The 25,298-nt window shown below is 37.3% G+C and overlaps 1 protein-coding gene across 1 annotated transcript in view; it reads right to left on the bottom strand.

Moving 5' to 3' along the window:
- Positions 1 to 1,560: 1,560 nt before the first annotated feature.
- The window catches only part of LOC127451832 (MAGUK p55 subfamily member 3-like), a 29,013-nt gene continuing 5,275 nt past the window's right edge, over positions 1,561 to 25,298 (bottom strand). Inside the window, exons 2-19 of the mRNA XM_051716802.1 lie at positions 21,043 to 21,098; positions 20,839 to 20,957; positions 20,573 to 20,650; positions 20,025 to 20,105; positions 19,813 to 19,950; positions 16,948 to 17,029; positions 16,310 to 16,395; positions 15,446 to 15,520; positions 15,104 to 15,300; positions 14,558 to 14,622; positions 14,128 to 14,148; positions 12,737 to 12,778; positions 9,076 to 9,237; positions 7,334 to 7,414; positions 6,962 to 7,055; positions 5,717 to 5,825; positions 3,127 to 3,255; positions 1,561 to 2,820 (exon numbers count right to left, since the gene is read on the bottom strand). Coding sequence (XP_051572762.1) covers positions 2,641 to 2,820; positions 3,127 to 3,255; positions 5,717 to 5,825; positions 6,962 to 7,055; positions 7,334 to 7,414; positions 9,076 to 9,237; positions 12,737 to 12,778; positions 14,128 to 14,148; positions 14,558 to 14,622; positions 15,104 to 15,300; positions 15,446 to 15,520; positions 16,310 to 16,395; positions 16,948 to 17,029; positions 19,813 to 19,950; positions 20,025 to 20,105; positions 20,573 to 20,650; positions 20,839 to 20,957; positions 21,043 to 21,079 — 1,776 coding nt within the window. The 5' untranslated portion in view covers positions 21,080 to 21,098 and the 3' untranslated portion in view covers positions 1,561 to 2,640. The remainder of the gene's footprint in view (positions 2,821 to 3,126; positions 3,256 to 5,716; positions 5,826 to 6,961; positions 7,056 to 7,333; positions 7,415 to 9,075; positions 9,238 to 12,736; positions 12,779 to 14,127; positions 14,149 to 14,557; positions 14,623 to 15,103; positions 15,301 to 15,445; positions 15,521 to 16,309; positions 16,396 to 16,947; positions 17,030 to 19,812; positions 19,951 to 20,024; positions 20,106 to 20,572; positions 20,651 to 20,838; positions 20,958 to 21,042; positions 21,099 to 25,298) is intronic.

Here is a 25,298-nt window from a genome sequence, read left to right on the forward strand (position 1 = left end):
TAGCATGTTCTGTTTTATTTTATTATTCTGTTTTATGTATTTTTCCCATGATCTACTGTACATCTAAGTCCTGATATGGTGTATTAGCCTACCATTTGTCCTTTGTGTGTCTCTGTGTTTAGCCAGAGTGTGAGGCTTTTAGTGCTACTTTTTTTAGTTCTTTCTACAAATACTTGATTTTGTTTCTGTAATGGTAGCACATATGTTATGTTGTAGCATGGAGTTGAATTTTGTGGAGTAGATTTTCCAATTCAGAGAACTTTTCAATAACAAAAAATGTTTCATCTGCTTGGGAACTTATACAGTCCACCTGCAGGCCAAGTTACCAAATGTAGGCAGTGCTTTGAAGTTTTATTTGATAACGCCTGTCAACAATGCTTGTGGCGATCACTCTTTATTTGCTTACATCCACAATGGGGCAAGACAGGCTGAATTATCTGACTCTGGTGTCTCTTGAGAGTGACCTGGTGAGGAAGATTTTGTTGTTGTTGTTGTTGTTGTCGTCGTTTTGTTTTTTGTTTTTTTGTTTTCAGATCAAGGACTTGACAAAGAATAGGAAAACAAAAATTTGAGTGGCTGTTAAGTCCCTCCTAGTTAATCTAGATGACTGGAAATGGCACTTGACTAATTTGATGTCTATTCATGTTTGAATAAACATTTTTGTCTTGTTGGAATAAAACTTGTCTCATTATTTCAGAAGATTTTTTTTTTTTTTTCCTTGGGCAACATCTTCAGGCCTGATGGTGTAAAAGCCTACCATTCTGTGTCTTTGCGTGTGTAGCCAGAGTCTGAATCATTCAGTGCTACATTACTATGGTTTTCTCTTAGAAATATCTTGATCAGCATAATATTTTATGGTGTAGGTAGAGTCCCAGCAAAGAGTCCAGCCTAAGGGCTCCACACCCCTAAGTCCGGCCCTGGCAATATGATAGGTGTGGGTGAAAAACAGAACAATATTTAAGTCCTTTTTTACTCTAAATCTCCACTTTCACTTTCAGATGTGAAAATGAATCTAAACAGGCACAAAATGAATTTCAGATGTAAAGTTGTAAGTGAAAGTTAAGATTTATAATAACAAAATTACAAATATTGATCTGTTTCTCACTCACACCTATCTTATTGTTTCTAAAGATATTAATTTAACCACTAGAGTCATATGGATTACTTTTACGAGGCCTTTGTGATTTTTGGAGCTTGAAAGGTCTATAACTTGCATTGTATGGAACTACAGAGCTGAGATATTCTTCTAAAAATCTTTGTTTGTGTTCAGCAGAAGAAATAAAGTCATAAACATCTGTGATGGCATGAGGATGAGTAAATAATGAGAGAATTTTCATTTTTAGGTAAACTATCCTTTTAACTGCATTTTGTGTTTGTAGGGTAGTGTACTATAAAACCATGAGTAATTCTGTGCATATGTTAGACAGGAAAGTTTTCTCAGTGGGTTTTGATTTTTAATTGCTATCAGTTCAAGACAATTTTACACCAAAGTGTGGCAGTTTACAACAATTTTGGTTTAAAACCAGGGTGAGGTAGGATTAAGAGGAATTGTATGATATGTTGGGAAATGGCAAAAAGTTCTGGATAGATTGCAAATGTGAAAGTAAAAAAAAAAAAAAAACAGGTACACTTGAGCTCATGATGCAGTTGTAATATATACACACTGAACTGCTTCCATTTAACTTTAAAACCAGAGTTTAACTTCTAACCATTTATTCACAATTCTATGTCTAGTGTTAAAATAAGAAGCCTGGGGGTCTCAGTTCAGCTAAACCTATGGTAACAACCCTTTAACACATGTACATATTGTGCAGCTTAAGTGCTTTGGCATAGTATTTTGCAATCTTCAAAATAAAGAAAATCTGCTGTCAAGATGAAAAGCTATGTGCACTGAGACTGTTGGCACAGCAGGAGTTTAATATTTTCTTCTGAAAGGATTAAAGATTTATCACTCATGCTCTTTAAAGAGAACCTTATTTCTATTACAAACTGAAGTAGTTGCTAAAAAAAAAAAAAAAAAAAATCCCTATATGGGTGTGCATTGCAAGAGAGCAGCTTGATATGCATTGTTCAAACATTTACAGTTCAACATTTACATTTCCCAGAAGTGCCACTTTCCTTTTTTTTTCTTCTTTTTTTTCTTTTTTTTATGAGGAGTTCGGAAGAACACTGTCATTGCCATGACAACCACATTCCACAGCCAAAGGTTAACGTTTCGCCTCCCTGATAATATGATCTGACACTGATTTCATTTTTGTTCTATCTTAAATATTTCTTTAGTGAACAGTCTATTGAAACATATTAAATAATAAAAAGAAAGCCACAAAGTGTCAAAAAAACAAACAACACACAAATCATATAACATTATAAACCAAATAATAAATAACCAATGTCATTAAAAAAATAAATTAGATCATTAATTCATGTAAGTGCATTTGTGACTGCATGTCCCAGACCAGAAACAAAATCTGTATTAAGACATTCACACTCTCTTTATGCTAATCTAAAACTCCCTCCCCTTGGAGACCCATGTAGAGATGGCAAGCCCAGTGCAGTCAGTCTGCACAGAATTGAAGAAAAAGAAGCCCAGCACTGCAAGGCGTATTGGTCAATAGTCTGGATTGGAGTACAGGGGGGGTCCTAGGCCTTGACCCAGCTCACAGGAACCCAGAAGGTCTCCCGTTCCAATCTCTCCAGGATGCTACGTAGTTCTGCACAGGCACTGGCTGTGTCTTCCTTAATCAGTATTCGATCCACCAGGTGACCGTACTGCTGATCTATCTGCTGTGCCGACAGACGCATTTCCTGCAGGTCCTCCTCCTGAGAGATAAAGAGCGAGTAGTACAAGAATATGAATGAGGAGAACAAAATGAAAGAGAGATGACAGTAGATATGTGCAATTAAAAGAAAAACTCATGTCTGTTGATCCTGTGATTTTATCATAAATTTTGCATTGGAGAAGAACCTTGCTGATTTTGAAATCAGCCAGTCACTGTAATTGTATTCCAATTATAATTAGAAGAATCAATTTGAAGTCTGATTGTTGAGAGGTTGGAAGAATTATCCTTGATCAGCACCACAGGGTTTCCTTGCAGCTGAATGATGTAAACCCATAATCAGACTCACTGTGATTCGCCCATGTTCACCCCCTCCTGATGATGTGCCAGCACTGCGGCGTCTGCGGCTCTCTGGGATTCTTGGTTTTACGAAAATGACATAAGGCTTAAACTCTGCTGTCCGCAGGGTCTTCAGTGCCTGTGGCAAGGTAAACAACAGAACCACTTTTGTAGGGTGGTTACTCATACAAACACAGAATAGAGCATGTAGATCTCTATCTGTCTATCTATCTATCTATCTATCTGTCTATCTATCTGTCTGTCTGTCTGTCTGTCTGTCTGTCTGTCTGTCTGAAATTACATGATGAAACACGCTATCTGTACAATAGATAGACCATAGAGAAGACAAAAGATAGATACTCTTTTTTTATTAAGAGGTTTGAGGTTTAAAAAACTCCAACAGTTGAGTTTCACTGGGAGATCATCTCATGCATTGTATCTACTCTTAACCCAGTTGCAGTGAACCTCATAATTTAATGTGATCCTGCACAACTGGTATGCTTGCTGCAATAGGCAATAGCTCCACCTGAATGTTAAACTAGTTAGCACACGTCAATGTGTGATTAAGACGAAGGAGAATTACATCTTGGATATGTAAGGTAACTGTTGCAGAAAACAGTGAAAATATAGCCAAACTCAGAGTCAGTCATTTATCATGTTTTTTTTTTTTTTATTATCTAAAAACAATAGTACATTTGTATTTGTGCATTGTTTATTTTTTGTTTCTGATTTTTTTTATTTTTTTTTATTTATTTTTTTTTAACTATGGTGGCCCAGAGGTGCACAACACAATGAAATTTACAACGCAAACAAAAGTTCACAATACAAAGGAATCAAGCTACAATACAAAGAAACTAAGCCACATCACAAATAAATTCAGCCACAACATAATGAAATTAAGACACAACACAAAGAAATTAAGTCACAACCCAAATAAATTCATCTACAACACAATGAAATTAAGCCACAATACAAATAAATTTAGCCACAACAGAAATAAAGCCACAACACAAAGAAATTAAGCCACAACGGAAATGCTATGGGGCAACATCGACCTGGTAAATAATGTTTAGATTTTATTTATTTTATTTTATTTTTACTTTTTTGGCAGTATCCAACTTTTTCCCGAACGCAGAAGTGTTCCACGATTCGCCTGTTTTCAATTTCCGGTCTTCAGTGTTTTCACACACATCATGTTTATTCTTAGCGGGTTAAGTACATTTGTAGAAACTGTCAAAAACACATGGCTCTATAGTGTCGATACTTCACAGAGTCAAGATGACCATTTTTTTTACAGTGCCTCATCTGAGTATGTAGATGTAATGAAGCGATGATCTGAGGTTAGATATGTTGATATCATTAAATACTCTGAGTTTTTATGACAGCCAACAACTGCACTGTTGAGTGTGAAATACATTTTTACTCCAAATAACATGGATTGCACATTTCATTTAGTTTACCATTACGTCTTGAGACCAGAAACAGAAAACAGTTAGAATCATCATGGCGCCACCCAGTGGTTGTTCAGGAAAACTGTGGATTACATGCTTACATGAGGAGGGTAGGACAGATAAGACATTCCCAATGTGAGTAAAGTAGATACACAGTACCGTGCAAAAGCCTTAGGCACTTAAGATGTTTCACAAAAACATTTGTCTTAAGATGTTTATTTATATCTTCAGCTTTAGAGTGTCAATAGGAAATATAAATGTTAGACTCCCAAACATTACTTTTGCAAATAGAAAAGATTAGAATTGAAGAACAGGGCACTCTGCAAGAGATGGCATTGCCCCCACAGAGCCCCCCACTGAACATCGAGTCAGTCTGGGATTACATGCAGAGACAGAAGGAATTGAGACAGCCGAAATAGATAGAAGAACTGTGGTGAATTCTCCAAGAAGCTTGGAACATCCTATCTCCAAACAAAGAAAAACTGTGTCCAGGTGTAACTAGGAGAATTGGTGCTGTTTTGAAGGCAAAGGTGCTCACACCAAATATTGATTTAGATTTTTTTATGTTTACTGGACTTTGTATGATGTTAATTGACAAATGAAAACTATATATGTCATTATTTTTGAAGACATCCTCACTATGCAACATTTTTCACAAGTACCTAAAACTTTTGCACAGTACTGTATGTTATGATTTTAATTTAAGTATATTTGGCAGAGACATTTGTGTATCGTGAAGCTGAGTATTATAATAAACGCTCTATTTTCATGGAGTCCTTTCTTAATCTTTGTGTTGTAGCTTATTTTCTTTTATTTTTTTGTATTTTTCTTTTATTAATTTTTTATTTTGTATTATATATATATATATATATATATATATATATATATATATATATATATATATATATATATATTGTTTTTTTGTTTTTGTTTTTTTGTGGCTTAATTTCTTTGTGTAGTGGCTTGATTTCTTTGTGTTGTGAACTTTTGTTTGCTTTGTAAATTTTGTTGTGTTGTGCACCTCTGGGTCACCATAGAGAACAGTTGTGCTGTTTTCATGTAAATTAAAAATGGTAATGTTTACAGTGGGCAGAGTGTAGGATAATTCTTGAGTCAGCACAGCCTGGGGCAAGAGCTGCTCTAATTTACCTCAGGCTGTACATCCACCAGACACATCTTGTTCTTGGCTTGAACAGAACGGATGGCTTCTATACTGGTACCATACAGATTCTCCTTATACTCTCCATACTCAATAAATCTATGGACAAAATTAAAGTAAGAGTAAATCAGAGTCATACATATTTCAGTGGTGTTGTAGGGCTTAGCAAAACGATGGTCTCTTTAGATTATGCATTTGAATTAGATATCTCTTTCACATCACATAGTAAAGTCTCTTTATATGCATATTATTAAGGACTGTAGCATCTCCTATTGTCAACACAGTGTGATTCAGTCTGTGAAAGCGGATAGGATAGCTCCCCCTGCCAAACACCCTTGAAAACTGCAACCATTTGGCTACAGGACTAAACTGTACTCACTGTAATATAACTTCTGTGTCTCAATTGATAAACTTGTCACGTTTAGTCTCATTTTACAGCCTACAAAATTAATAGAAATGTGATTAAGTATATGGAAGTGTTTGGACATCCGTTAATACTATTTGAAGACTTTCACTTGATCATAGGTTTAGGAGAGCCTCTCCCCTTCCAGACCTGTGACCATTTACCTCTGTATACAGCATACATTTGCATATAAGGTTTTGGTTCCTTTAGATTCTGATTGCCATCTCTTTGAAATGTTAACAATATCTTGCTCGGGGAGACAGTCCTATGTGGCCTCTCCCGCAGAACAGTGTGTCAACTGTTATAGGTACAATTTCCTAATCAATACATTTTCCATTTTACTGTTTGTATATTTAATTGTGTAACAATAAATTACTTCACTTGCTTTAAAGGTCTTTGGATCTCTTTTTCATACTGAAAGCTTCAGCGATTATAACTTTGATTCATTAAGTTTAATCCTATGCTTTCCATCTACTTCTTAGAAGTACTGTCTTTTTAATCAATACAATTCTAAATTTACAACTACTTTAATTGGAGTCAGATTTATCTTAATGGAGTCAGATAAATAATTCAATTAAGAACAAGTCATCCTTCAACTGCTTTTTGTTTCCGAATTTTGGTTCAAAATAGCAGACTAGGCTTCTAGCCTAACAGTGTGCGTATTCGGGGTTTGATCATTATAAAAACATGAATGCATTCATTTGTTGAAACGATGAATGTATGAATTTAAAAATAGACAAATCTTGTGTAACAGAAGGTTTGTATAAAACATATACAGATATAGGCCAATGATTACAAAACAACCACCTCACATTTGCAGTCTATCACTCACTTGCTATTTTGTGCATAAGCATCAAAGGCCTGCTTGGTTACAAAGTGGTACTCCACTCCCTCCTTTTCATGACTCTTTTTGGGCCGTGTGGTGTCTGTGATGAGGGATGGAAATAGAGATACAGAGAGAGTAACATTTAGAAAAGCGTTGTTTAAAGTTCATAGATTATTTGTAAAAAAAAAAAAAAAAAAAATTAAAAAAACACAACAACAAAAAAACATGTTTAAATGATTATAGATTGTGTATTTATTTTATTTATTTTTAGTTTGTGTACCAGTGTATTTAGCAGAATACTCTTTTTTTTTTCTTTAATTATTATTATTATTATTATTATTTATCTTGGAACAATTAAAGAAGAGTGTGAAGACTTACGGGGCACAGCCACTGCATAACAGTGGGGATTGTCTGCAATTACTTTTTGCTTCAGCTCATTGATGCGTGCTCCCAGAGAACCTGCACAAGGATATGCAAAAATATAATATTGTTTTTTTTTTTGTTTTTTTTTTTAAAGTGACAATAAAGGTACCTCAAAACATAAGTTAGATTACAAGTACATTCGAAGGTTGGCACTAGGTGTCAGTGTGATCATTAGAATGTGGGACGCAATGACAGAGTTGGGGGTGGGGGGGTGGAGAGTGGAGGGTTGGGGGGGGTTATGCTTCTGCTGTAATGAAGCTAATATTTATGGAATGTATTGTGAATTTTCAGCCAATTTTTTATGTTATATTCCAAGTGCTTAACGATACTGCCCCATTTCTTTCTAGTACTGGTAAGAACTCGTTTTACAATAATTTTCGTTTCAAGCATATTTTCTGAAATGAGAAATAAGTAGTCTGTCATGTCATGAAGACGAACTAGCCATGGTAAGCACTCTAGCTTCCTTGTTCTGAGTGTGTCAAGTCTTATTTTAATGACAATTAACAAGACAAAGCATATGATTAGCTTTGAAAAATGCTGAGACGTATGTATGTAACCAATCAATGAACTCATTGTTTCTGTTCACAGTAGCGCCATCTTTGATTTTTGATGGGATTGAAAATGAGGCTGTGAGGCACTTACCATCTGTTCAATGACATGCGCCTTTTAAAGCTATAAAAAAGCTCCCAGATCACATCTAATTTTCCACAACTCATGTTGTCTGGAGTGTTTTGTCCACTGAAATTTCTTGTAAAGATGTTTTTTCAATGTTTTGGCAGCAGAACGATCCAAAGACTCTTTAAGACAGGTGTACAATCTCTCACAGCCTCGCTGCCATTACCGTCAAAGAGGGCGTTGTTGTGAATAAGGTCTATATGCTGATGGTTATTCTCTGCTTTTCACCCCAAAACTTAATTAGTCATGCACACAACAGGTGCGCACATTGGATAAGCGGCAAGAACGGCGGTAAAGGTTACATGCAATGCAAAATCTGTGTAATGTCCCTGGCCAAAAATCTAGCTGTGACGATCAGTTTATTCTTAAGCTATTTATGACCATACCCCCTTAAAGGAAAGCCGCTCAAAACGTTTACCTGACCACACACATTATGCTTAATAAGCTGACAACATGTTTGGTCATGCACAGTAAATGCATTAAACAGCCCTCCTTTATTGGTGTAAGGTCATAAATGGCTTAAGAATAAACCGATCGACACAGGTAGATTTTTGCCCATTATTTAGATTTCGCATTGCTTGCAAACACCTTTACTTGCGTTCTCACCGGCGTATCCAATGTACGCAAATGTGTGCATATGCCTCTTCACGGTTTTATGTCAAAAGCAGAGAATAACCCGATCATGAAGTGTCATGTAAGTGCGGTTTTCTTCCGTTGTCTGATTTTTTTAAGTAAGCTGATTTTTGGTAGTTTTCACTGTATTGCTGTGCATGTGAATGGGCTCATTGATTCAGACCAATTAAATGTTTAGTTTCTTTAGGATGTGCTGCGTGCTATGTTTGTGGGCTATGTTATGACACAAAAGTTACACATTTGTATATTACATTTTATTTATTCATTTAAGTATACTTACATTTCATATTTAAATTTACTTCATTTAATTTTAAAGTTCAGTTAACATTCAATTAACATTGAACTTTAAGACCAGTTCTTCTAATTATAAATATTCGATATTATCTTACCAATGAGAACTACTAATCGTGGCCTCTCATTGGGCCTCTGCTGGTAGCGTGTCACCTCTTCATAGGTCAGGAACTCTGTCTCATTCTTGTCAGAAACAATGACCTCTCCTGTAGAACCACGACGATCTTTCCGACTTAGACGGAAACTTCTCCGCAAACCAGCTGAGATGGAGATTCAAGAGAACAGGCCACAAATCAGGCTGCATTATTATTATTTTTAATTAAGAATTAAGAATAATGTTTTGGTTTTAGATTTATAGTTTATGTATTTGGAAGTGATATTTTGTGAATATCTTATAAAACAGAATTCCACCTTATAAACTCAGCAAAAAAAGAAACATCCTCTCACTTTCAACTGCTTTTATTTTCAGCAAACTTAACATGTGTAAATATTTGTATGAACATAAAAAGATTCAAAAGTAACTGTCAGTATCTCAGTATCAGCTGCATTAAGTACTGCAGTGCATCTCCTCCTCATGGACTGCACCAGATTTGCCAGTTCTTGATGTGAGATGTTACCCCACACTTCCACCAAGGCACTTGCAAGTTCCTGGACATTTCTGGGGGGAATGGCCCTAGCCCTCACCCTCCGATCCAACAGGTCCCAGATGTTCCCAATGGGATTGAGATCCGGGCTCTTCGCTGGACGTGGCAGAACACTGACATTCCTGTCTTGCATGCACAGAACGAGCAGTATGGCTGGTGGCATTGTCATGCTGGAGAGTCATGTCAGGATGAGCCTGCAGGAAGGGTACCACTTGAAGGAGGAGGATGTCTTCCCTGTAACGCACAGCGATGAGATTGCCTGCAATGACAACAAGCTCAGTCAGATGATGCTGTGACACAAAACCCCAGACCATTACAGACCCTCCACCTCCAAATCGATCCCGCTCCAGAGTACAGGCCTCGGTGTAACACTCATTCCTTCGACGATAAACCCGAGTCCGACCATCTCCCCTAGTGAGACAAAACCACGACTCGTCATTGAAGAGCACTTTTTGCCAGTCCTGTCTGGTCCAGCGAAGGTGGGTTTGTGCCCATAGGCGACATTGTTGTCGGTGATGTCTGGTAAGGACCTGCCTTACAACAGGCCTACAAGCCCTCAGTCCAGCCTCTCTCAGCCTATTGTGGACAGTCTGAGCACTGATGGAGGGATTGTGTGTTCCTGGTGTAACTCGGGCAGTTGTTGTTTCCATCCTGTACCTGTCCCGCAGGTGTGATATTCGGATGTACCGATCCTGTGCAGGTGTTGTTACACATGGTCTGCCACTGCGAGGACAATCAGCTGTCCTTCCTGTCTCCCTCTAGCGCTGTCTTAGGCATCTCACAGTACGGACATTGCAATTTATTGCCCTGGCCACATCTGCAGTCCTCATGCCTCCATGCAGCATGCCTAAGGCACGTTCACGCAGATGAGCAGGAACCCTGGGCATCTTTATTTTGGTGTTTTTCAGAGTCAGTAGAAAGGTCTCTTTAGTGTCCTAAGTTTTTATAACTGTGACCATAATTCCCTACCGTCTGTAAGCTGTTAGTTTCTTAATGACTGTTCCACATGTGCATGTTCATTATTTGTTTATGGTTCATTGAACAAGCATGGAAAACATTGTTTAAACCCTTTACAATAAAGATCTGTAAAGTTATTTGGATTTTTACCAAATTAACTTTAAAATACAATGTCCTGAAAAAGGGATGTTTCTTTTTTTGCTGAGTTTATGATGTAATTAAAGCTGTTCAGTCAAAAGTGCAATAAAAATGTATATTATTATTTTAGTGTAGAAATTCTAACAATAATTTATCCCTATAGTAATAGCTAAAGTTATTGACAGAGGATACAACAGCCACTGAAACTGAACTAGTTAATAGGCCGTAACCTAACCATTAACCCTGATCCTTTAGCTAACCCTAAATATAAACAAATATAGCCCTTAACTGTAACACAAACTCCAATACCACTTCTAAACCATATCTTTATTCTTTGTCCTACCCTCCAGCAGCATCCCTGAAATGTGAAATGTGATATTCACAGGACATGGATTGGAGGTTAGTAGTAGCAGCTGTGTGGGGTAGAAAAATAACTTTACCTGAGTAAAAGTCCCAGGAAAACACCTGGCCACAGGAGGGCACCACTGCATTACACTTAGAAGAGACTACAATGCGCATTAGACCACCTCACACTTGTGCGTTAGCCACATTATGCCCTTAACAACTGACCCAAGTTTAACTTACACTGAGCAAACTTAAACAGTACTTAAGCAGTACTTACTTTCTCCATTTACTTCCCAAGTAAGTCTTGTAATTTACTTAATGGCTTTTCAATAAGCAAGAAACCTGACATTCAGACGGACTTAATTTAAACTTTCCTGCTCTGATCTTCGGCACTTCCCAATATTAGGTCTATAATATGGTAATTATGACTCCAGGTCAGTGGCTTAGGGCTGAGATTTGCCATCAGGCACATTAGCCATCACACACTTGACTCAGTGAGTGAGCGAACAGCCAATCGTGCAGGGTGGAATGTGCAAAGTGTCCAGTAGCAGGGAAGCAGCCTGACAGTGGCTTTAAGGGGGTGGGGTTTAAGGGTACAGGACATTTACTAAAGCAGAGGAATAAATCCAGAGAGAAGGTGGGCATGGGAGAAGCTATACATGCCAGAGGGGAGGAAAATAAGGTAACATTTTTTTTAACATTGTTTCAACCTGAGGCTTTTTGGTCACATTTGAACCAGATGAAAAAACTGGTGTTTCAAATATCATACAATAAGGTAACTAAGCATATATTTGCCACCCACAGAACGTATTACTAATTAGTTTGTCACACTTGTCTTCACAGATCACTAAGAAAGAGGTTTCTGGTTTCAGAGAAAAGGTGAAGACTGCCATGGAGGTGAAAAGCTATGTGCATGAGTCAGCCTATATCTGCCTGTTGGTCCAACCATTCTGTCATATTTAGAGCTATTTTTGCAGTTAGTACATTAGACTTTCTGAAGATAGCATAGTGATATGCTGTAAAAGAAAGATCAAACACCAAATTAACTGAATATCACACCAACAATCTCACTTCCCTCATTTATCAGATCCTTAAATTAACACTCATTAGCTAATGATACTTGAAACATGCCAGACATGTTGCTCACACTTTTAACTAAGAGAAATTACACAAAAACTCTCTCTCTCTCTCTCTCTCTCTCTCTCTCTCATTCTTATTCTTGTCCTAAATCTAAGGCGTGAACAAATATAGAAGTCAGGTTTCATGTCAATTCTCCAGAGAAGCATTAATGCACCATTTCAAATGAGTCTCTTTACAGTGAAAGGCTTTGACTGACCTAAAATTCCCTTCACATTGTTAAATATATCCCTAATAGCCTCCCCTTCTCAAAAATACTCCCAATTAGCTCCACACTTCATGGGCTCCTCTCTTCCCATAGTTCTACACTGTACAAAGTGGTAACTTGCAATTGTTCCCTTAAGGAGCAATTTCTACCTGACCTAACCTGTAAAAATGTGTTTTGTTAGTTAAATAATATTTTGAATCAAACCAGTTAATTTAGATGTTACCACGTGAAGCACAATTTTTATGAAAGGCCCATAGGCAGGCAGCGATAAAAGGCAGAAGTTTAGAATTTGCAGGCATTGGGTAGAGGAGTGGGCATGCAGGTTCTCACCTATGTACTGTCCATTGAAATAGCCCTCACAGTCACAGTCCTCTGTAGGGAGGCAAGCAGGGAGAAGGGAGTGAGCAGAGAAAACCAGGAGAGAGGATAGAGGGCAAAATAGGGCTGCAGGATTATAGTTAGAAAAGCAGGTTTAAAGAGTAGGCAGGGAGGCGGGCAGCAGGTGTTTTAGCAGTCAGCAGTGGCCATGAAGAAATGGACCAATAAACCAGGGTATGTTATTTGCCAGGAAGAAATTGAAGGTGTGGTGCAATGTAAATATTAGGATTCCCTTGCTTGAATAATAAGGCTTGAAAATTTGCCCAGTGGAAACATTGTGTATCAGCCATATGAAAATTACTACCTTGGAATAAAACTGATAAAGATAGAACATAAAATAATGGATGAATTGTAACATGAATTGGAAGAACATTAAATTACATCAGGGTTGAAATTATTTGACAGCTGAAGAAATCATAGTTAAGAAAACTTAAAAATGGAAGAGATAGAATGGTGAATTTACTAGAGATAAAGGATATAAATATATAAATATAGCAGAGGATACAGCAGACCACCGCGATCAGGACTACACAGCATCACTCCACTACTGTGATCAAGACACCGTATCAATCATCTCTTTAACATGCCGAAAGTATGCTTGACTACACCATGCATCTGGATATAAGGCAGGTTATAACGCTCTTTTCCATCATTTGATTATTATTTGATTAATTGCTGTTGACATGATCAATAAAAAATTTACACAAACATCTCTCTTGAATAAAATTTTTAATTTTGATTTAAAAATCTTCATTTAAAAATCTTCATTTAAAGATTTAATTTTCACGATGTAAATTGCACCGGGCAATATACGTGAATGAAGTGTAATCTATAATAAGCCTAATTTACATAGAAAGGAGGTGTGTTTGTGCGAAATGGAATGACTATAACTTTTAATACTCAAGTTTAAATACTCAAAATGCAGTTCTATTTCAGGTTTGATTGTGTCTGCTTAAACTAGATTGCAGGAGTGAATAAGACGTAGCTTTTTGCACTAAAATGTGATTTGACAATAGACACGATGCTGCAGACAGCATTCTTGCTTGTGTGAAATTTCTTGAATGACTGTTTACAACTGCAGGTCCATTTTGATTGGTCTTTTTTGAGCCTTATTAGAATTCAAATGTATGCATTGATTGGGAGTCTATGTCTCTCATTGTACAGTATTTGTGTTCAAGCGTGAGTACAGTAGAACAGTAGGCGTAGTATCTGTCCAGACCCACTGACAGTAGCGGTATTAGATTGGATTAAGTGACAGACTGGCCTAATTTCCTAATCACCACAGACCCACTCTGTATATGTTGAGTGTGTGTGTGTTTAAGTGTGAACTCTAGAACACTCACCTTTATCACATCCCTGGTCATCTGGTGTTGGCAGTAATAAGAGTGGAAAAGAGAGAATGACAAAAGAAGCCGGAAAAAGTAAAGCCGAAATTAATTTTACTCTGAAATTCTCATTTATCATTTCAGATGCCACAGTGACCCTGATGCCATGCAGGTCAAAGTGCATCCAGCAGTGAAGACCAACACAACAAGAGATGGAATGAGAGACAGAGAGAGAGAAAGTGAGAAAGAGGTGACATGTTGCTGAACTGCAGATGTGTCTGTTCTCTAATCAGCTTTAGATTAGTGAACATGAAGCACTCGGTTGAAGTTCAATAATCACCTGGCCACTTCACACAACCACACAAATAGGCAAATTATACCTCCATTAGTCAGCACTAAATAATGATTGAAGGGGTTTTCAGTAAGCAAGTATCACTTAAATACTCACAGACAGCTGTTTTTGTAGATTTGGGATTTGGAAGACTGCCCATTTTGATTCTGTAGGCAAACCGCCTGCGGGAGTAAACCATTTAATGATAACTTCAGACAATGAAAAACATTAAATCTCCAGACAATGACATCCTCTCCAGATTTAGTCAATAGTGAGTTAATGAGTTGACATTCCCATCTCTAGAGCTATCATAAATGCTACTGAGCAAGATGAAAAAGCTTATTTGTGAGAAAGAAATTCCTATTCTTATCATGAGAGTATATCCAGCCATGATGCACCCCACTGAGATGAAAAAGGAAAAGAAGAGAGCCTGGCCCATCTCTCTCATGTAAGACCTATGGGCAATTGTTCTGATGCAAAATTCGGAATGAATTCTATTGATTTAGCCTAAAGGAAGCACAGCTTTGAGAGACTAGCATTAATTTGCAACTGTGAGCTAGCTTACAATTGTGAAGCACCCACACCACATAGACCATTAAACTTCATACAGACTGAACAGATCTGAGGCACTAGTGTGTATATTTTAGGAATGATTTGTCCCACCTTTCCTGAAACAGTTTGGATGGGATGAGTCCTGCACGCAGGTTGCTATCTCCCACTCTCTTGGCCTGCCACCATGTCTGATCATCCTGACTGACCACTTGCAGTATGTCTCCACGTGTAAACGGAAGCCCCGCCTCCTGACAGGGCGTGGCCTTGTCCTCCAATGGAATGTAGTCAAAGAGTGCCCGCATGTAGACCTGAAGAAGCCACAGAGTACAAACCAGATACAAACCGTGGTCATAAAAAAGATGCTGGGATCTTGGGGTGGTTATCGTTTGTTAGTTTTTCTAAAATGATAGGTTTAACAGATAATGACCTCTGCTGTTTTTTATTGTCACTCACCTTGCTCTCTTTCAGCTTGCCCTCCTCTTTGATTGCTGGGATTATCTTCAGTGTTATAGAGCCTTGTGATTGAGACTAAGAGAGAAAGAGACAGCTCAGTGGATTCTGTTATAAGACATTATGGTAAAATACCATAGTTTTCGCTGAAAAGACCAGCTTAAACCATGCCAGTTCAGTCTGGTTTATGCTGTTTAGAGCTTTTCTGATGCTGATATAGCTGGTGGACCAGCTTAGTCATGCTGTTCACCAGAAACAATTAATCACACAGGAAATTGACGTGTAACTTCCAAATGTTCATGTACCCTCAAATAACCCCATTCCGCTGAATTACTGACAAGCATCATCACCCATCAGACATTTTTGCATCAATTCACACGTGATAACTTTTCCCTCTAGTGCTGCTGATAGTGCATTGCACGAGCAACCTCCAAGAGATGGGTTATGGTCCCACGGAAACCAGAAGGTAATTGTACTCACATAAACAATGTGTGTGATTCGGAGGTTGCATTTTCACTGTAAGGTTACATCTTTACTCCACTGATGGTTAGGTTTGGGGTTTGGGTTAGGGGACAGAGTTAACAAAATAAGCTTTCCTGTTGACTTTATTACGTCACTTACAACTAAAAATACATCTCGCTTTTGGCACCACTCTGTGGGCATTTCACCCGGAAACTGGAGTTCACATATGCCTATACGTTCAGCAACACTTCCAGCTTCCGCCACTGGGGGCAGTGATTTGAATTTGGTAAGAACAAACCGATTTCAGCAGCAGAACTTTTGACCTACTGTCAACAAATTCACAATATGATCAGTCTTTTCAACAGGGTAATATGATTATGAGGAGAAAGAGGAGGAAGGTGTTACCAGCAGTTGACTGATCTCATCTGGTCTCTTGTGCATTACAGAGATGCCATTGACTTCCCTTAGTTCATCGCCTACATGCACCAGACCTTTGGAGAGAGGAGGGCTACCAGAATTACAGATTGTCTATTACACATTCTAGCTGTACCTGCTATGCAATCCACAATACACTTAATATGAGTAGTTCAATTAATTTTTCACGAGCAAGAAGATCATTCCTACCAACACAAACATACAGTCTGAGTATGGATCATATTCTTCCCATTGCTACAGCTGTGGTTAGTAAGTCTGTTTGATTCTCTTGATAGGGTCTCCCTTGACCATGTAGATGGGATATGTGTCATTACAGAAGACATGCTGCCTTGTGGGCAGCATGGACATGAAAATCAGCATAACCAGCACACTCAGTATAGATGCTGGGACTCTTGGGATATTCAGACACTTCAATGGGTTTAGAGACAAAGAGCCTTTAAAGACTGCTTTTTCATGGATATACTCCATAAACTCCTTTATTAAAAACACAACTCTTATATGTTATGAGTATTCTAGGTCAAATAGATTTGTATTGTAATTATTATAGATTTCAGCATGGACTGAAATGAGGTGTGAACATAAAAGACATTCTTTGAAGTGTCACTCACCACTCCTGTCTGCAGCCCCTCCCTTCATGATACGAGCTACAATCACGGCCCCTGTAGACTCGTCCCGCCGAATAGTGGCACCCTGAGATACAGAGAAAGAAAAGGCTAAACCGTAAAGAAACACAGAATCTTGGATAGGGCTGCACACTTAATCGAATAAATAATGAAGATTACAATTATAGCTACCACAATTAACCAATCGTGAAAAGTGTCAAGTACAGCATTTAAAGGTGTAGTTCACCCAAAAATAAACATTCTCTGATTATTTATTCACCCTCATGCCATCCCAAATGTGTATAACTTTCTTTCTTCTGCAGAACACAAACGAAGATTTTTAGAAGAATATTTCAGCTCTGTAGGTCCATACACTGCAAGTGAATGGTGACCAAAATTTTGAAGCTCCAAAATGCAGATAAAGGCAGCATAACAGTAATCCATTAGACTCCAGTGGTTAAATCTATATCTCCAGAAGCTATATGATAGGTGTGGGTGAGAAACAGATGAATATTTAAGTCTGTTTTTAAAAGAAAATTGTCCTGCCCAGTAGCTGGTGATGTGCACAAAGAATGCAAATCACCAAAAATAAAAGAAAATAATGTGAAAGTGGAGACTGATAGTAAAAAATGTCTTAAATATTTATCTGTTTCCCACCCAAACCCATCACATCGCATCTGAAGATATGTATTTTTGATACCCATTCACATTTCGCATTGTAAGGACCTACAGAGCTGAAATATTCTTCTATAAATCTTAATTTGTGTTCAGCAGAAGAAAGAAAGTCATACACTTCTAGGATGGCATTCGGGAGAGTAAATAATGAGAGAAGTGTACTTCTGTATGTAGAGCCCTGCTAAATCTATTAGTAGTCTATTCATTGTTCTTTCATAACTTTAAAGGCTTTAATCTTTACAATTTTATGTAAATTGGGTATACAAAATTATTTTTCAACAATGCGTTTTGTAACACTGTCTAAAAGGGTAAAAAAAAGGTGTTTGTTGTTGTTTATTTTTGGTTTGTAATTTTATATTTGTCATTTTATGTTTAAAAGTTTAAAATTGATGTGGAAGTGGTAGAAATAATAGGAAGGTGTATTTTAGGAGATACCTTTAAATTGTTTAGAAATGAAGTGTTTATAATCTGACCCCTAGAGTTCAAGGGGCGGGGTCACGAGAGAAAAAAGAGGAGATTTTTCTAGAGAGTTCGGGAGTGCAGGAAGCAAGAGAAAAGAGTACACACATGTAGTGTCTAAAGACTGAGGAAAAGAAAAGAATTTTGATTTGAAAGTAGAAACATTGAACAGCTTAAAGACTGTTGATGGGAGGAACTGAGTGTCGACAAGACGCTGAGCTCAAAAATTATAATTTATATTCAACAGTTGCGTGAACCTAAAGCGTGTGCGTGCGCAACGCTCCAAGAGAGTGTCGCAGTTTATCTTGTTTTTTTTTTTTTTGTTTGTTTGTTTCATCTTTGAAAGTATTCGGAAGAGAGACAATACCCGTGTTTTATTTTACATTAAAGTGTTAAGAAATGGTTGAAGTGTTCGGAGCTCATGGGATGACTGAGTGAATGTGGAGCGATTTATTAGGAGAGACCGACGTGCTTTCGTGGCCTGTGCTGATCGGGCCTATCTACAAGATGGAGGATTTGCCTGGACATGTCATCCGATTCATCTTTGGAAGAGATGGTTTGTGATGGATGCATGGACGACTGGATCTGCTGATCATTTCATTGGTGCATCTTCAAATCTGGTATTGTGTTGTTTTTTTGGAATCGCTTTCTTGTGGGATCTTGTGAGTACTCCTAACTGTTCGCTAACACATTAATTTGAGCTCTTACCTTGCGCGCCTACAAGAGACGTAAATCCCAGCTGGGTAATTTTCTTTTTTTTTTTAATTTGTTTGGGAATGTATTTTATTTTTTTGAGTATAATGTGAATCTGAATGTTTCATATTTAGTGTGAAATTTGTATTCCATGTGATCACTCATTTGAATTTATTTCTTTTTTAAAGTTTTTGTTTCATATGTGTTGATTTCAATTAACAGTGTTATTAGTTGCTTCAGTTTCAAAGGGAAATAAGAAAAAAAAAGTCAAAAGAATAAATAGTGTTTTAGTATTTTAATCTCCTGTGATCTTTCTGCAGAGAAAGGGGGAGGTTAAAGGGGACATCTGAGTAAATTTCGTTGAGATTGGGGTTTACACGATGTAATGTGGGCACAGTGGTTCATCTACAAAGTTATTTCCAAATGTAACATAAGATATTAAACAGTAAAAATCTGAAGGTCCTGGGTTGTATTTAATTATTAGACATTACTTGGTTAATAAATACTCTTTATGACTAAAGTAAATTTAGATGTGCCTCTCACCCGTAGTTTTTTTAGTTTGAATTTCCCCTAGACATACTTGTATTTTGAGCCAGTGCATTGGTGAGAGGGCTACATGTACTTTTCTATTTACATGGTTTTTGCAGTGGTTGAGCATTGTAACCAATCACAGGCATGTCAGTTGTTCGCTTTCTGCGTAACTTAATAAAAATGTGAAAAACAGCGTTGTTTTTCATGCTACCAAAAAGGACCAATGTGAAGTTGACCATTTAGGCACTGTCTTTATTGCTTTTTTAAACATCAATAAATCAAGTTATTCAGGAACACAGTTCTCAGCTTCATTTGAATGTGTAGCCTACATAAAGAATATGGCATGCAGATGCCCCACAAAAAATAAGAACTTTTATGTAAATAAACATTAATCGCAGTTACAATATCAAGGGAAATAATCCACAATACATTTTTGTCAGTCTCGGTCAAGTTGTCCTTTTACAAGTTTGAAAATTTTTATGTTTTTGTGGAAGCCAACATTGTTTCTCTCACCAGTGGTTCTTTGTTTTTGACCAGGCGGACGATCTTGACAGACTCCTCATCTAGATCATCATCAAAGTCATCAAGCTGAGGAGGCAGCACTGGGTCAAAGTTCTTCTGCGCCACTGTGTCATGAACTGACAAAACGGCCTATTAAACAGAAAGGATATGAGGTTTTGTTTTTGACCGACAGTTACTGTAATATGAAGGTAAGTTGTTAGTACCTTGAGATGTGGCGATGTCAGCAGATGTAAGAGCTCCTTTTCCTCAACATTCATTGGTCCACTCTGCAACTCCTCTGCAACCTACCAGTCAGGAAGCATAGACTTAAATCAAAACTTTTAAAAGCATTTGCCAAGCTAAGAGGGAACTTTAAAAACTGAGTTCTATTGTTGTTAAAACAATTTTTTAAATGTTACTTAAGCTTATAACAAATAAAATTAAATTTGAATTTGAGAATAATAAACAAAAGATTATTAAAATTATTTATGAACCATTTTACACTTCAGTCACATCTTCAAAAGGTTCAGATTTAGCCAAACTTTTGGGACATTTTTTTCTAATTTGTCCTCAAAGATTGGCTAGATTAGAAAAACACATTAATTTATGATTTATAAAGAATTAGCTTTCTCAGCAAGTAATGCGACAGTTGCTGTGTCAAACATTTTAGAGTTCCATTCACCCCAGATAGATGTCATTACACATATACTATTGTAAAAGGCCATTAATCATCTCTGTGGTGATGTGATATGACAGTGAGAACAGCACTTACATCCTCTGCTAGAGTGGAGGCACTGTGAAGAACTGGGGTGGGACTCTGCCTTTCATATTGACGCAGCTTCTCATGAATCTAGCATGGAGATGTACAATACACATTAATGCAAAGCTAGAACATATTGCTTACCCAATACATTTATGCTTGTATGTTTAAAAATAAACTAATATAATTAATACACAATGTAAATATTTTACAATGCATGATGTTAGATTTAAAAAAAATGTAAAACAAAAACTTTATATTTCGTGACAGACACATACCTTCATAAGGTAGCTGAGACTTCTCTCACTGAATACGTCCTTAAGGAAGACCATCTCCTCTTTGTGATTGGCATCAGGACGCAGCTGTGAGGTCAGCAGGGCAAGTGTCTCATGCAACCCTACATGCAGTACAGGAGATCAGTGAGCGTCCATCTATCTATGCATATGCAATCATGTTTGGCTGTATGCATGTGTGATATGTACCTGCTCCTGCAGAGAGGACTGGCATGGCTTCTTTCATGGATCAGGATGGGACTAGTCTAAAAAAGAGGTAATTGTTACAACAACATAGGAACACATACTATAGTTCTTAGAGCAGTGGTTCACAACTGATGGTTTGCGATAGAAAAACAATGCTTAAAGCAAATAATGAAAATAAATAATAAAATAAAATGCAAAACTTTGACACGCTGACCAAAATGAAGCCACATCCACAATGTTGACGTGTATAGACTATGGATTTGGCTTCTGCTGTTGCTACAGTATATGTCATGTGAATGTAAATTTTGAAAATTGCTGGGCCTATGCAGTTCATGGTAATATTACTTATTTTAAAAGTTTTATTTTAAGGGTGTTTTTTGACCATTTTGGTGAGGAGTTGGGTTGACACTTGATGTCTAATTTAAAGTCCAGGTTCCTGAACCAAATTCAGTTGAAAACCATTACCTTAGGGATAAAAGACAGATGGACAGAAAGAAAGACAAGAGAGGTGTATCACACTAACAACTCTGTATATTTTCCTTTTTGCATTCAGGACTTTTTCAGTTTAATCTGTATTCAGATCGTCTGTTAAAATAATTATATCTGTCTACCTTCTAATCCACATATCATTTGTGTCTTTCCAAGGTATTTTTCATCTGCCATGTATCTCTTCCTGATTTCCACAAGGCATTAGCAATCACTTTTAAATGCCTGCAGTGGAATGGCAGATCGATATCCCATCACTTTAAGAATATAATTTATATTTAATTTCGGTTTACTCAATGTGTATTGCCTTGATATGATTAACTAGTATTCAGCCATGATAAAGTGCTAGGAAAGATGGGACAGTGACTGGAATAGATGAATGACACTGTTTCTGTAGGAACCAAGAAGCCACAACAGGAACAGTTTAGCGTCCTGCCACAGCTTCCTCTTTTTCACTCTTTCTCTCCCACACAGACTCCCAAAGCAAATTACAGATGTCATACTTTTTGAGGACCCAGTGAAAAATAAATAAAATTATCACAAGCACTGATCCACCGAGAAAAATGTCAAGAGAGATGGAATAAGTGATCCACTGCTGCAGTAATCAGAGTTTTCTCTTCCACATTCCATTCCTATTCAAACACCAACATTAAAGGGATAGTTCACACACACACACAAAATAAGATTCTCTCATAATTTACTCACCCTTATGTCATCATCAGCAGTCTCCTTGCCGATCATGATTTCAAGCATGATTACACTTCCTAGTGCCATCTAGCCCTCTGTGCATGTGTCAAGCGTTAGGAAGTGTAATCAAACTTGAAATCATTATCAGCAAGGAGACTGCTGTTGTCAAGATTTATAGTGAAAAAGGAGATATATTTTGGCTTGTTCTCACACAAAATCGATTGGATCGCTTCAGAAGTCATTGATTAAACCACTAGAGTCTTATGGATTACCATTATGGTGCCTTTATGTCTTTTTTGGAGCTTTAAAATTTGGTCACCGTTCACTTGCATTGTATGGACAAACATACATAACCTTCCTGTCAGCTTGGACCAGTCTGGCCATTCTCCTCTGACCTTTGTCATTAAAAAGCCATTTTTACCCACAGAACTGCCACTAGCTGGATGTTTTTTGTTTTTCGTACCATTCTCTTTACACTCTAGAGACTGTTGTGTGTGAAAATCCCAGGAAATCAGCAGTTCCAAAAATACTCAAACCAGCCTGTGTGGCACCAACAATCATGCCACGGTCTAATTCACTAAGATCACATTTTTCCCCATTCTGATGGTTGATGTGAACATTATCTGAAGCTCCTGACCCATATCTGCATGATTTTATGCACTGCACTGCTGCCACATGATTGGCTAATTAGATAATCACATGAATATGTAGGTGTACAGGTGTACCTAATAAAATGGCCGGTGAGTGTATGAATATGTTTAATCTTTTTCAGTGGTAGACAAATGTGAGTCAATTAATTCCTGATTGGTTGCATGCTTAAAATGAGGGTTTAGGATAAATGCTGATATGAATCCTCCTCACACACATTTATATTATATTTAGGGGTCTGAAATCAAACCGTCCTTTTCATTATACTGACATGATGTATCATCACACACATACAAAAATAATTAGATGCACATCTGTGACTTTCACACACAGTGACACGTAATATAATGGCATATGCACTTCCTTGAGTGACTGTTAAAACATCTAAATACACCTGCAGCCAACATTATGTTTCAGTAACACAAAGTCATGTGTGATCACACTCATGTATTAGGATATGGCAAAAGCACAGATGGATATACTCACTGTAAAAAAATAATAATAATAATAGTGTGTGGGCTGCTAGATGGCTACAGGCAGATAATCTCATAAATTTTTGCATTTGATTCTCAGCAATAGCGGGTGAGAGAATATGAGAGCTAAACTAATAATTCCATTATGACTACCACAGTCAGGAATCCACTATCACTTACTCTTGCTCTCAGGATGATGACATTCTCACTTCTGCTGCTCTGGAAATGATGTTATTTGCAAAAGGGTATTGTGGAAGCAAGACACAGGGGTCTGAGGTGTGTTTTTGAAGGATTGTGTTTGTACAGTAAAGGGACATTTGGAAATTACCTACATTCTGGGGATCGTTTTCCTCTTAACCTCAAGGAAAATGGTTCAATAAACATTCTTAATAATGTCTTAATAAAAATGAAAAAATGCTGAAAAAATTCAGTGAAAGCTTAGTTTAAGGGTAGGGTTAGGTTTAGAGGATACAAAATATCATTTTCTCAAAGTCAATAGAAAGTACCCACAAAGATAGAAAAACAAACTTAGTGGACGTTTTCCCTAAACATCCCTATTGCTAAAGCTGTCATGTTTGTTTGATTATGCACAGTGTGTTTGCATGTGTGTACTCCATGGCTGTCATACAATACTTACTGTATTTACTCAAGAATAATCTCAGGTCATTATAACAAATAAGAAATGTTGTGTCATGTTAATGTGTAGCTTGTCGGGATAGCTGCCTGGCTTGCTCATAAGCCTAAAGACATATATGAGCTTTGGCATGAAAACATGAAAACATTATCATGTGTGACATTTCTGTCCAGAAGAGCTAAGAGCTTTTTTAGGTTTTTTGGCTTAGATCTAAGAAAGCCACATGCACACTTACGAAGTCCTTTTTCCTGAAACCTTATTGGCTTTGCAGGCCTGTTTAGGTCACCAAGTTATCAGCAGATAATACATCTGTTAGGTCTTCCTAATTCTCATGGAAGCGTGCTACATATCAGAACAACAGTTCCTCTTCCCATTGTTTTGCTGCTAAAATACAGGACAATAGGCATCATTTTGGCCAAAATAAGGGACATCTCTGCAAATACAAGACATCTGGCAACTCTACCACTCACCAGCACCAGAGAAACAGTATGTTATGTACTGTGTTTACACAGCGTATTAAGATTTGACTTAATTTCAAATAAAAAAATGCGTCCAAATGTCCAAAATATCCCACGATCCACAATGTCAAGTTTGAATAAAACTCAAATATGTATACAAGTTATACAGTTGAAGTCAGAATTTTACATACACTTAGGTTGAAGTCAACCACTGCACCGATTTCATATTAGCAAAGTATAGTTTTGGCAAGTCGTTTAGGACATCTACTTTGTGCATGACACGAGTAATTTTTCCAACAATTGTTTACAGACAAATTGTTTAACTTTTAATTGACTATATCACAATTTCAGTGGGTCCAACAATTTCACAAGATAACTGTGCCTTTAAGCAGCTTGGAAAATTCCAGAAAATGATGTCATGCCTTTAGGCAATTAGTCAATTAGCTTCTAATAGGCTAATTGGAGGTGTACAAACTCAGTGCCTCTTTGCTTGACATCATGGGAAAATCAAAAGAAATCAGCCAAGACCTCAGAAAAAAAATTGTGGACCTCCACATGTCTGGTTTATCCTTGGGAGCTATTTCCAAACACCTGAAGGGACACGTTCATCTGTACAAACAATAGTATGCAAGTATAAACACGATGAGACCATGCAGTCATCATACCGCTCAAGGAGACACGTTCTGTCTCATAGAGATGAACATAGTTGCAATCACAGAACAACAGCAAAGGACCTTGTGAAGATGCTGGAGGAAACATGTAGACAAGTATCTATATCCACAGTAAAATGTGTCCTATATCAACATAACCTGAAAGGCTGCTCAGCAAGAAAGTAGCCACTGCTCCAAAACCGATATAAAATATCCAGACTAC

This window comes from Myxocyprinus asiaticus, chromosome 14 (genome assembly GCF_019703515.2).
Source record: "Myxocyprinus asiaticus isolate MX2 ecotype Aquarium Trade chromosome 14, UBuf_Myxa_2, whole genome shotgun sequence".
Classification (NCBI taxonomy): domain Eukaryota; kingdom Metazoa; phylum Chordata; class Actinopteri; order Cypriniformes; family Catostomidae; genus Myxocyprinus; species Myxocyprinus asiaticus.